The sequence below is a fragment of the Ixodes scapularis genome, unplaced genomic scaffold (genome assembly GCF_016920785.2).
Source record: "Ixodes scapularis isolate PalLabHiFi unplaced genomic scaffold, ASM1692078v2 PGA_scaffold47__10_contigs__length_4178495, whole genome shotgun sequence".
Lineage (NCBI taxonomy): Eukaryota > Metazoa > Arthropoda > Arachnida > Ixodida > Ixodidae > Ixodes > Ixodes scapularis.
The window spans coordinates 2,329,607-2,343,005 of NW_024609876.1; the positions used below are offsets into that span (position 1 = coordinate 2,329,607).

The 13,399-nt window shown below is 47.2% G+C and overlaps 1 protein-coding gene across 1 annotated transcript in view; it reads right to left on the reverse strand.

The window, feature by feature from the left end:
• The window catches only part of LOC8052623 (SPRY domain-containing protein 3), a gene marked incomplete in the record, with an annotated part of 35,808 nt that overhangs the window by 14,020 nt on the left and 8,389 nt on the right, over positions 1 to 13,399 (reverse strand). The window contains 7 exon segments of the mRNA XM_042293147.1: positions 1,379 to 1,584; positions 3,929 to 3,991; positions 4,831 to 4,888; positions 5,643 to 5,792; positions 9,925 to 10,119; positions 10,785 to 10,929; positions 12,496 to 12,705. Of these exon segments, the coding sequence (XP_042149081.1) occupies positions 1,379 to 1,584; positions 3,929 to 3,991; positions 4,831 to 4,888; positions 5,643 to 5,792; positions 9,925 to 10,119; positions 10,785 to 10,929; positions 12,496 to 12,705 (1,027 nt within the window).

Below are 13,399 nucleotides of genomic sequence, written 5' to 3' on the forward strand. Positions count from 1 at the left end.
CAAAATGTTGACCTGCGAAATATTGCTGAAACTTACACTTTGCAAAATATTGAGGTGAGAATGGTAAGCATGGTGGAAAATGCGGTTAAAAAAACACAGACAAAGAAAGAAGCACACAGGACGAAGCGTACGCCTCGTCCTGTGTGCTTCTTTCTTTGTCCGTGTTTTTTAGGCATATTTTCCACCATGCATAAGTACCAACTAGCCCAACTCACAGTTTTAAGAAGAGAGTGGGTAAGATTGTTTACAGGACATTTAAATTTGTTGCACATTGTTCTTTTACCAAAGGTTGTCCGCAGGTCTCTCCCAGTGATTGCCAAACTTTGTCCACAGGCTTTTTCCAGTATTTGCCAAAGGTTGGGGCAGGCCTTTCTTATTGTTGCCGAAAGTCTGCAGCAACCTTTTGCTACACGCCTCCCCCAAAGTTTGCTGCAGGCCTTTCTTATTGTTTGCCAAGCGTTTGCATGTCTTTTCCAGTGCTTGTCAAAGGCTGTTTGCAGGTCTTCCCAGTGTTAACATCCTGTGGTGAGCAGGCCTTTCCCTGTGCTTGGCAAAGGTTTTCTGCAGGCCTTGTTAAATCTGTTAACTGCAGACCTTTCCCAGTGCTTGCCAAAGGCTGTCTGCAGGCCATCCGTGCTAGAACAGTGTTGTATGCAGGCCTTTCCTATTATTTTCCAAATATCTACAGGCATTTTCCAGTATTAGCCCACTGTTATCTGTAGCAATTTCCTATTACTTGCCTAACATCTACAGGCCTTTCCCAGTGTTAGTCCACTGTTATATGCAGGCCTTTCAAGCATTTGTCAAAGGTTCTCTGCAGGCCGTTCCTATGATTTGACAATCATCCACAGGCCTTTCCCAGTATTAGCCCACTGTTATCTGCAGACCTTCCCTAGTACTTGCCAAACATCAGCAGGCCTTTCCATTGTTAGCCCACCGTCATATGCAGGCCTCTCCGAGCATTGCCAAAGGTTGCCTGAGGGCCTTTCCTATTACTTGGCAAACATCTACAGGCTTTTCCCAGTACTAGCTAGCCCACTGTTATCTGCAGGCCTTTCCTACATTACTTGCCAAACACCTGCAAGCCTTTCCCAGTGAGCCCACTGTTATATGCAGGCCTTTACCATTATTTGCCAAACATCTGCAGGCCTTTTTCAGTATTAGCACACTGTTATCTGCATGCCTTTTCCATTACTTTCCAAACACATGCGGGCCTTTCCCAGTGCTAGCCCACTGTTATATACAGGCCTTTCCCAGTGTGAACCGTTAACTGCAGGCCTTTCCTGCTACTTGACAAACATCAGCAAGGCTTTCCCAGTGCTAGCCCACTTACATGCAGGCTTTTCCGCAGGCCCTCCCCAGCGTTCGATTTCCTCACCTGAACCAGGATGGCATCAGGGGGCTCCTGCCCGAAGGGGTCGTCGGCCTCCCTCCAGCAGTGGCAGCCCTCGTCGTTGTCGCTGTCCTCGTCAGGTCCCCCCAGGGACCAGGGGCTGTTGTCCAGGAGACGCTCCTCTGCCCCACACTCCTCCTCCTCGGCCACATACTCCCGGGGAAACAGAATGCCGCAGCCCATCACGTCCCCTAAGGATGCCGCACAATGTATTGAGATCACGTCTATGGGACCTGCTAGAGCATTGGTTCTCAACCACCAATGTTTCGATGCCCCTACATAGGTGTGCACAGAAGTGGGGTTGAGCATGCTATGGCACCCCCTAATGACTCCAGGGGGGCACAAATTAAGTAAGGCTATATTTTTGCTGTGTAACACAACAAATATAGAAGCTTACTTAAAGCGGCGCTTTGGCATTTTTTTGGGGCTACCCCAACTAACTATTTTCGGCGTCACAGGGCTATACCCTTTCAGATATGCTACTTTGTATTGAGAAATTCAGAATAGTGTTTGTGCAATCGGCAAGTGAAAATGATGCCAAAACCAACATTCAAATATACCCGCGCTTTTCATTGCTGTGACGTCAGGGGAAGCCAGGCTGGTGGGTCAAGCGGGCGGTCTAAAAATGGACTATGCTGAGCATTTGTTTTGTGCTGCTGTGCCGGTCCTGGATCAAGCCTCCAAAGCATTCATTTGACACTATGAAACTGCTAGTAATCAGTTGGGAACAAAGTCTACAGTCCAAAGAGTGAAACCCAGCCTTCACCTGACGTCAATTTTTAATTGTTGCCAGTAGGGACTTTCACTTTGAAAAACACGGTGAGGACCAAAATTGTAAATACAATAACTTCACCCAAAATTTCATTTTGGCCCAATATTTGGGCTACTATTTTAGCAATGTTTGTTAGTGTGTTTAGCAAATTTTTAGACACATTGGGGACTATAAAGGCCCGTTCACACCCTTGCAACCAAGTACGACCAAGAGAGACGAGACTTGTTAGAACCTCTTAAAATTTTTTCGGAGAGAACACACTGGCACGCTGGTGCCATCTATGCGGTGACCTTGGAACTGCATTTCACAAGAGCGAAGGTTTTGCGGGATTTCCGAGGTCAAATGTGCGTAATGCCTATAAGAAAGGCTCGTTTATAACGTTGACAAAAGTTTTTTGAGCCAAGAAAAAAAGGATAATGCGCAAGAAAAAAAAAAATATGCCGGACCGCCAAGTTTACACTGCTACCCAATAGATGGCACCAGTGTGTCCTCGCGTTGTAAGAGGTTTCAAGGAACCCAGTTTTAAGAGGGCGCAAGAGTGTGAACGGGCCTTTAAGATAAAGCTGGAGTACCCTTTAATTTGTGCCTTTCTAGAGTCATTGGGGTGGGCCATATAGCACACCCCAATAAGCATGACAACATTTATATTGTTCGTTATACTTTTGGCATACAGGTCGGTCACACTTGTTTCCTTTTAAAATTCGAAAAAATACAAATACTTTAGCAACACTGGACGCTCAGATCATATCATAAATGGGAGCTGATGTAGCTGTACGATTCTTTAAGTCAAACTTCTAAAAGTTTACTTTGCTACAACAAAAGTCTACGCCTTTGAAACTTGTGTGGTAGTTAGCAGATACAAAACAAATGCTGAAATTACATAGAGGATACAATCTAAACTAATTTTTTTTTTTCGAAATAGTTTTAATTATAAGAACTTGCAAATATTTGTTTTTAGGGCATCCTGATGCTATGCTATACAAACTATTTTAAGAATGATGGAAGGAAGGCGTTTGAAAGTTACTTGACAGTCACATTAATATTTAAATTTCAGGAGAATGACCCTAGAACAAGATGGTACAAAATGCTATCATATTTGAACGACAATCTGTGCAGAAATTTTGGCAACAATTTCTTCTTATGAGGGTGGGCCTACTCAAGAGAAGGACAGGAAATTAAAATGCAATAAGAATCACCCTTTTGCATTCTTGTAAGAGGTTGCACTCTTCCCTGATTCGACTGATTCAACTAATTTTTCACCTTAACTTTCTTCGATAGATCGCTGATAGGAGCAAAATAGGCAGCCACTGGCCCGCATTCACCTTGCTCCCATTATTGGCTGTTTGTATGTATGCCGTAAAATATTAAACACTTGAACTTTTCATTTGATATTTGTAAATGGAACCTGCTTTTAGCTCATAATAAAATATGGTAAACTCCTACGACACAATACTAGGGGAAACCACACTAATCAAATGTATGACCCGCTTAAAATGCAACAACTGAAAATGCTTTTGGGAGCTTATAGGTGAGACAGGCAGCAACTCCAACACATCAATTTATTTCGATAGACTTTCACACCTGTGGAGGTCTACCACATTAATTCAATTACTCTTGAATCCCGCTACAATGAAATTGACGAATTGACGGGACACGCAAAGCGGATAAGTCCAACATTCAATTTAAATTATACTTTCCGATGCCGCTAGCTCTCGTAAAAACAAGTGATGGAACATGCAAAGAAAAAGAGGAAGCAAGATCACCTTTTTTGCACCTGGGACCGAAACAGGATCCCTCGCCGCTCCCCACGAAGATCTTGCCGTCATCTGCGAAAAGTCGTACAAATCGTCGAGTTACAACTTTGAGAGTAAGAACTCTCACGCCTCATTCTTAAACGTTGAATGGAGAGTGATGCCCGGCGCAAAATACCCTATTCCAAGAGTTAGAATGACGCATGTTTTAAGTTTTTAGATTTTGCGCCATTTCAAATGCAGATTATGCTTTTGTCCCCACATGGGTCAGACAGAGGTTCAACATCTTGAGGGTGTTTATTTGTTTATTTTAGCAGTCACGAGGCAAGACAGCATGAGCAGTATAGGTTACACAATGCAATACAAGTACAGGGCAATTGAAGACTGATAGGACACATAAAATAAACTAATGAAATGAGTACAATGTTACAAGTTAGTTTTATATCATGTAAAACACTTGGGAACAATGCTCAAGATGCCAAACTTTTTTCATATTTTGATAAAACTTAGAAGGTAATCGGTCGAACCTAGGGTTGGACAAAAGTTAGACATCCCCACTTGTGATTGCGTTCCATTCTTCCCATTCTGTGGACAATTCAAACTTCCGATAAATAAATTAGAATTGACTGGTCTCTTAAAGTCTGAATTAATTGTGCCCAAGAAACTCGAACGCGCAAACAGCGATGGGCACAAACAAGCGCTCGTCAGTGTCCCCTTCTTTCTGTCCATCTTTGTTTGGACTTAACAAGTTCCCCGATCATGCACCGACCAGGCCGACAAAGATTCTCGTTGAATAAATTGTAGTGGGCCTTTTACAGCAAACAAGCATAAAGGGGATAACAACACCGACGTAGTGGGTAAGACAAATCTGCCTTCTAAGCAATGCCGGTTCTAAAACAAACGAGAGCACAGACCCGCGTGGTAGGCGATGGAGCCCTCGTTCCAACCCGGATGCCTGTGCCTTGGGTAGTCCTGCAACGAAAATAAACAAATAAATGAACGAACAAACAAACAACAACTGACTTGGATTACATTCCTCTGAACTAGGAGCAATTGGCAACTGTGTACAACGGTACCACCCTCAATCTTTCGCGGGGACGGTATGCTAGTGAATGCGGCGATTCCCGCTGGCGGGAATGAGGGACTTTTTATACCACGTGACCGGCGGAGGGGGGGAGGGGGGGGGGGGGCAGAAAGTATTTAGCGTTTCGGCCTATTCTATTCGGTAGACGTAAGCCTTGCCTGGCCCATCGTTTTCTTTATTTCTCGCTTGACACGATCATCTCCCAGAAATCACATTACATTCTGCAAACACAAATGCGGTTAATTTCACTTACATTTTGAGCCTGTTCACCCTCTTTCTGCGGGCCAAGGCAGACTCAAATAATCAACACGAGAACGGCCTTACGGCAGCCATTTGCCCGTCTCGCGTCAACCATTCTGTACGGTCGAGACTGGCGCAGCTTTCACGGAGGTGCATTGCATTGTATTTGGGGTCCATATAAAACAGAAATTATCCTCCATGACCATCTGCTTTGAAAGTTGCAAGGTTTTATCTTTTTATCTTTCGCTCCGCGGGTGGCGTCCGCCCGACGAAAACGGGGAGCGGAAAACTGCACAGCTGAGGGCAACGACCCATCAAAAGCAAAGGGGTCCATGCCACGTTCGATCGGCAGCCGAGAAAGCTCTCGCTCTCGCCTCAACCGAGACTGGATTCGAGGCGTACCTTGTGGGCAAGTCCGATGGCGATGCAGCACTTCTCCCCGGGGTCCAGGATCTCCAGCTCGTAGTAGTGGCTGGTGGTATTGAGGGGGCACCGGGTCTGGGCCAGTCCCACGTCCACCATGCTGGCCCCCCGGCCAGAGTACTCCAGCACCTGCGGTAAGGCGACGCACGGAGGATTGTGGGAGATTAAATGAACATTTATTGCGGCTTTATTACGGTTGTGTGTCTTTTTGGAGCTTTTAGACTCGTTTTAGAGGTTAAAACACATACAACACAATCTGCATCTCTCGACTTTATGGAACGAATTGAGACAAGTTGCGAATTTTTCACAGTTGATCGCAACCTCTTGTGAAGCCGCACTATGAGCTCGTGCGAGCGTGACGTAACGTAAAATCATGTGACACGATCACATTACATGGTTGCATAACTCTGGTAAATCACGTGACATCTAAAGGTCACACGATTGCATCACTATAGCTTATTAGATAAGATGATTCACCGTGATCATTTGACTGCGAGTGTTTTGCTGAACACAAATACTACATAGCAACTGCAATGACACTCATCCAAGTCGTTCCGATGGTGGAGGCAAGCCTCGGAATATGGAGAGAGGTCCAGGGTTTCGATTCCTGGCAAGGGATGGCGTTCTTTTATAAAGACGTCTGGGGCGGTTAACCGGTAAATGCCCCTATTCCTTCCAGTGGGTATATGGAATTTTGAGGTCATGTGACCAATTTCGTGGGGCACTAGCAACTGTTTTGCAAATGGTGTCAGCAAGGAAATAACCACGTCTCTTTGAAACTAGGCATAACCTTTGACTCCCGTTAGTTGTGATGTGTAATTGGATGCAACTACAATCTTCCGGACAAATCATACCCCACAGCCGCTGTGCTGACCGCTCTGTTTTTCCTTTGCTTCATTGTCGTGCTCCGAGATCGTAAGGATCGCCTCGCCTCAAGGAATCTCATGTAAACGAATCAAAAGAGGTTTTCTAAAGAACCTATAAATGAGCTGTCAGTCAGTTTGTCAGCAGATAAATATGTCGTCTGCGTCGAATTACTCCATGGACTAACTCGGAAAGGCAGTGGCCGTGACGAGTTATGAGACGTCGGCACGACATCTTCAAAATGGCTGCGCACTGTATCAGTGCGCAATAACCTTGGAAGCAGACTAGCTCCGCATTGCGAGGGACAGCGGCTGGCAGTAATAAGGGTGTGGGAGGAGCTCCCGGTGCATTCTAAACCCTTCAACGGTCGTTGCCATGCACGTCTGACGGCGATCGCACATTTGAAAGTTACCGCCTAAATGCCAAACCGCATGCACCACGGGAGGTGCTGTGGTCCGTTATGTCTTTGGGAAACTATAAACATTGTATTCACACCGTTTTGCCTTGCTGGTGTTACTTATAGTTCCAAAATTGGACGCTTTGTACATAAAATATGCGCGAGATGGTCGCTTTGGATGTCGGCTGCTTTGGTGGTAAGTGACAATCGGGAAGCTTTCCAGAACTCCCGCAAAGAAGCCCGTTTCATACATAAATCATTATCAACATAACCTGTCATTCACGAAAAAAATCATGACAATTTGTCATATGAATACAGTTGAATCTCGTTAATTCAAACTCGAAGGGGACCGAAAATTTGTTTGAATAATGCAAAGTTTCAAACACCGGGAGTTTCCTCCCATAGAGACGCAAAGGATGGGACCTGCATGTTAGTTTGAATTATCCGCAAGTTTGAATTATTGAGATTCGACTATATTAAAAAAAAAAAACAGTTCCTCGCAATCTGTTTGTGAATAGTCCACACAGGGTAAAGTTTAAACTTCTAGACACGTGTAGTCCGTGGACTATAGTCCAGAAAATACGGCACTATCCCTTTGGAAAAAGGAAACCGGACCACGAAAAAGTTAACTTGTGTCCGACTGCAAGGTTCGGCGAGGTTCAGTGCCATCGCTTTTCGTTTGTTTTAGTTCGGGGGTAAGGAATGCCTCCGCTAAGCCACGGTAAATGCTAGCACCGATTGGATTCCGATGTATCAGGTTACCCTTCCTAGCGGGCTCGCCGTACTCGCATCACACATGCGGGGGTGTCTTGCCATGTTTGCACACGGTACAACAGCCTGCTATTGCACATTTGTGTAGGAAAAACGCCGAACTTGAGGCCCGACGTCAAAATCAACGAACGAGAAGAGAAAAGACCAGGTGACAACAGATTTAAAGCGCAAGAGCAAAAGATGTCAGCATCGAGCGTTGTTTTCTACGCGTTTTGTTCTCTAAAGAGAGCGCCACGCAACTGCCGGGCTATTTAAGAATAGCATTGCCCCAGCGGCGGCGGTCTCGTCTGGAGCTAGGTGGGCAGGCCTTATCTCGAGTGGCCACCGAGATGGTCCGCGGGGCATCCAAAAAGTCCCCTTCTCGACTCGTAAAACTGGCTGTATAGTATTTCAGTTTCCTGTGCATAAAGTTATTTCCTCCCCACCCTCAATCGACTTAACCTCAACTACATCATCCAAGTCATCGGGAGTCTGCGGAGCCTCACAAAGAAAGGGACCACCGTCGTCAACATTAACTCCGTCTACAGATCTCAGAATCAACCCAGAAGAGCGCTGCGCACTATACATTAATAAGTCTACAGGAATCGATCGAGGAAACGAAACCCGGTTTTTCGGCCCGCATACAAAAGGTATGTAGCGTAGAAAGCTGAAACTATGTGAAAATGCGATGCTGGTGGTGGTGATAAAATGCAAAAGTTGAAGCACACGACATTACCTGGATCGAAAGATACAAAAGAGAAACAAAATTTCTCTAAGAGACGTCCACCTAAGCCTAATATTCATTGATCCAAAATTCTAGATTGCGTGCGCCCAGAGCATTTATCGCGGCGAAGAAAACTGGTCAGGAAGGAAGAAAACAATATTGTTTTACTTATATTCGAAGTTTCAGTTTGACAAATAGTAGGCTTGAGTGGACATTGGCTCATAGAAAAGAATTTTTTTATAATGCGATAGCATTGGCGCCTACATGACAGGGAAAAGCTGACGGCGTCCGTGTGTGGACAAAACAGCAGAAAGGAAAGCGCGCCGCGTACAGAGGAGAGTAGTGAAGGACAAAGGCGAGAGGGAGGCGGGTCACGGGGTGGAAGCCAATGCGCTTGCGGACGCTGGGCGAGTCTGACCTGAGCACGCATGCCTCGGTTTGTGCTACAAAAATTAAAGGAAGATCCTTTGGTGGATTCTTGGGGAACCTGTTAGCATGACCCATGGGAAACACCACACACGTCCCTCATTTCGGAAACGCCAGCACTGACCCCGTGATGAAGCCAAAAAGAGGCAGCAAAAAATAGAGGAAGCAAAAGTGAAGGCCAAAACAGAAAAGTGAAGGGGTCAGCATTAAAGGGATACTTCAACGAAATTTGAAATATGATCCACAATATCCATAAATGACAATTGCACGTTTGTATTTTTCAGTCTGGTGGCTGTATTTTTCGTTATAAACGGCCCACTCTGACAAGCGCTCGGAGGAGGCCCAGCGGAGACCCCGTGACATCCAACGCTATCGCGACGTAGGTCGTCTCAGGATGAGCAAAGCTACGGCGAGGCTGACGTCGAGAGGATGGCCTAGTCGTTCCAGCCACTGAATCAGCTGCTTTTGTACGAATTTTGAGTGACGGGTTAATCTTCTGTAATCTTGTAGGGGGACAATAGCGACTACTGCAACACACAAAAGGCATTCTCGGGAAGAGGGGAGTTCCTCCTGCCCCTTTTCTCTCGTCGTGGCCAAAGGCAAGACAACCTCCGTCACTAGCTGTCAAGGTTCCTAGACGGGCATTACAAGCGAGGCGTTAGCGACATCCACCCCGTGCTCTTTGCTAATCTTGCTTGCTTTTTTAACAACTTTTTAACTTGCTTTTTTAACAAGATATTGGTATGTTCGATGTGATGCTGCTCCTTTGAACACATATAGACCAAAAAATGAGTGCTGAAATTTCGTTTTAATATCCCTTTAACGTTTCTCAAAGGGGGATGCACATGGCATTTCCCAAGGAACATGCTAAAGCAGTCACTAAGAATCCACAAATAAAACTTCCTTTAATTTTTTTTTTTGTATCTTTTGATTTAGGTAACATTACGAGCTCACACGTTTACCTTTTATCGCCACCGCTGACGTCACACACTCACAAAATTTCGGCTTCCTGCGACGCACAGTTTACTCGCGCGGGCCGAAAGACCGGGTTTCGTTTTCTCGATCGACCCCCTGCAGGTACGACTCCTCCCCGCACTCACGGGTCCGTTGAGCCGGACGTCGTGCAGCCTGAGCCAGTCCTCCTCGTGGGAGTCGACGCACATGAGGGCATCCTCCAGGCCGGATCCCAGGCCGCAGGAGGAGGGGCCCTGGCCCAGCAGACGTACACGCTGGGCCCCCTGCAGCAGCACGGCCGGCTGGAGGCCCCCCGAGAGGAGGGACGTCGACCGGGCCACCTGGGCGGGCGACGGTGGCTGTGCACACTTCCCTCGCGCCTTTATTCGAGGCATAACTGGTTATGAAACTTAGAGGCTTTGTAAACGACATTTCTAGAATATTTAATAACGGCATTCGTAAAACACGTTTCTTAACGCAATTCCAAACGCACTACAGCCCTTCTTTTTGAAATACCGCAAATCGGGGTCTTTAATAACAGCATTCGTAGAATGCACTAAAGCCATTCTTTTTGAAATACCGCAAATTGGGGTTTGGAAGTGATGTCGCCTCCTGGCTTTTTATCCTCCCTCAAATAACATGGTGGTGCTCGCAGTACGTAGCACTAAGGATGATAGGGGAGTCAGGGAATCGGACAAAGTGGTCTTTTTCAGGTGCCCGACGACCTCTCAGACTTGGAAAAGGAAATCGTCAAATGGTCAAAATGAAGCCGGAGTGTCATGTTGTCAAACACCGCAATTCTGGCGGGTGGGCGTAGTGCGGCAAAAGCAAGAGAGAATGCGGTGTCGCCGTCGTCAAGCCTCCCAACTCTGCCCGCCTAAGCTACAGAGAATTGTCGAGCCGGAGAGCTACCCGCGGCAGAATGGCTTTTTGGGACACGGTAATTGCGTGGGTCGGGGAGACGTTCGGGGCGTTGTCGAAAGAGAGGTGGGGAGGGAGCGCCCACCTCGGCGCCGTTGTGGGTGACGAAGAGGGTGACCAGGGTGCGCCAGTTGCAGTGGCCGTCCCCCTGTCCCAGGTGCACACCGCAGCCCACCCTGTCGCCCGTACTGCACACCACACCCGGGACGCCGCTCTTTCCCTGCCAAAGGCTGCAAAAGAGAAAACCTTAGCATCGTTGCTGTTGATGATGATGACTAAAGGGGCAAAGACTTTAATGTCAAAAGAATTGGCTGCTACTGGTTTTTCCTATCGTTTATCTCGGCACAAGTGAAAGAACACATGCCACCTCTTCCCGAAATACTGTGAATGCGCCACGTAATTGCAAAGGAAATAAAAACATTTCGTCTTGACACGCAGTCGCGTGTGGCGGTCGTCGGAACTACAGTGGACGCGAGTCTTCGTGGTGCCCTCTGTCACAAGTCAATGAAACCATTTTCTCTCCGTCACTACCCCCCCCCCCCCCCCTGTCTTTTCCATGGGGACACTCTTTTTCTCGATTTTTTGCCGCGACCTTTGATGATGCCAAGCGGATGAAGCTATCTATCGGACCTCGAAAAGTCGACAATTGCAGAGGCAGGCCTGGGCGTCACGAAGATGGAACCAAACGCTGTACTTTAACCTTCGCTACATAATTTTTTTTTAAAATAAAAACTTGCGCATGCGAGAAAAAATAGTTTCCTGTTTTGAATTCTATAAGCAGCATATAGCAGGGTCCCAAACCTGAATGAAGCCTTTAAGTGACCGTATAAATCGGCTTGGTAACCTATTGTGCTACGATTTACTGCAGAGGTGCCCGGGTGGTGGAGGCATTGCATCAAATTTCAACAAACTTACTGGCATAAAAAGTAATAAAACAGTAACAGTTTTTCTCTACCTGCGGCTCCCGTCTGCTAACTGCACGCTCTCTGACCGGTGCGACAACCGACAGACGGCGGCAGCGGCGGTATATGGCGACTCGGCAGCCACCCGATCGCGCCAAAAGCGGACAACCTTTCCGCATCGTAAACGGCGCTTTCTTTCTGGGGGCTGCAATGGTCAGTGCACAATTTTTTTTTCTTCCCAATAAAACATATTAAGTGGACACAAAACAAATAAAACAGACGGTTCGTCGAGAAATTTCGGCTCCCCATTGTCTGCTTTTGGCAAGGCGGGAGGTTGCCAAGCTGCAGTAAGCCGCCGCCGAGCCGCCGAGGCCGCCATCTGTCGGTTGTTGCGCCAGTCAGAAAGTGTGCAGTCAACAGACGGGCACCATAAGTAGAAAAGTCTAGTTGTTGGTTTTCTACTTTTTACTCGGGAAAGTTCATTCTTTGAAGTTTTCACGCGACGCTTCCACCACATTTGGGCATGTCCGCAGTAAATCGTCGCACAATACATCGCCGAGCCGATTTATGCAATCACTCTAAAGCATAGAGGTACGAAGCTTCCGGAGGTGACACGACGCCACCAAAGATGAAGCCGGAAGTGTGAAAGAACACGCCCCCAACGACGACTGAAACAAAGATATGCTATTGGACGAGAAGGAGAGCCGCCTCTGTGCCAACAGCCGTTCTGGTCACTCTGGTCACCCCTGGGGCCGTGTCCTTGCTTTAAAGGCTTTGTCTCGATTCGTGGGCCCGCTGTAGAACGATTTTTGCAATTAGTTTGACAAAGTTGGGAAACGGTTGCTCCGCCCCTTCGAGTGCCGAGCGGGGGGAGAGGGCGTGCTGGTTGCTCACCGTCCCCGGCTGATGCGACAGCCGAGCGAGAGGGCCGACTCCCAGTCGGGCCGGTCGGAAGAGCCCTCCGTGTCGGCCGGGGAGAGGAAGCCCATGAGCAGGTCTCCAAGCCCGGAGCCCAGGTCCAGCAGCTCCATCTCGAAGTAGCCGCACTCCGTGCTCGCGGGTTCCGCCCCGATGTACAGGCCGGGACGGCTCTCGGACTCCCGGCTGCAACACGGGAAGGTCGACGCTTTTCCGATTAAAATCATCTCAAACGCCCGCGTTTCTTTTTAGAGTGAGTTCTGCGGATCTCTTACGACGGGAGAGCGCGCTGCCGCTATTTATGAGGTGGCCCCGGAGATGCATTTTACTTGAGCAAAGGTTTCGCGGTGTTTGTGAGATCAAATCTGCCTATCGTCTATGAGAAATGTAGTGTCAGGAAGTACTCGAAGTACTATACTTCGAGTAGATTTAAAAAGCTTGCCCTTTACTCGTCGTGCATTCTCCGAGTGAGCACTTGTACCTTACTATTCAAAGTATTTTTTTCCGGTACTTTTCGAGGAGAGTACAACATTCCATTTCGAAGTACATTCCCCAACATTATTCTCATTAAATTTGTATCCAAAACAATGTATGTTCGACACCAAAGAAATACCAGGAGGGACATTCTACTCTCAGCGCAAATGCAAGCGGACGAAGCCAAAAAAACTCGAGACGGGGTTTTTCACTTTCAGGCGGCCTTCCTGCAACATTTCGAACCCTCGCTACTTCTTGCTCGGCCAGCGCGAGCGAGGAGGCACAATATGTTAGAAGGGGCACTTCTCCACGAGCAGGTCGCTGGCAGAAGCTATGGGGCTGACGTCGCACTCTCTCTTAGTCACATTCTTTCTATCGTGTAAGATTGCGTTAAAAATTACTTGTA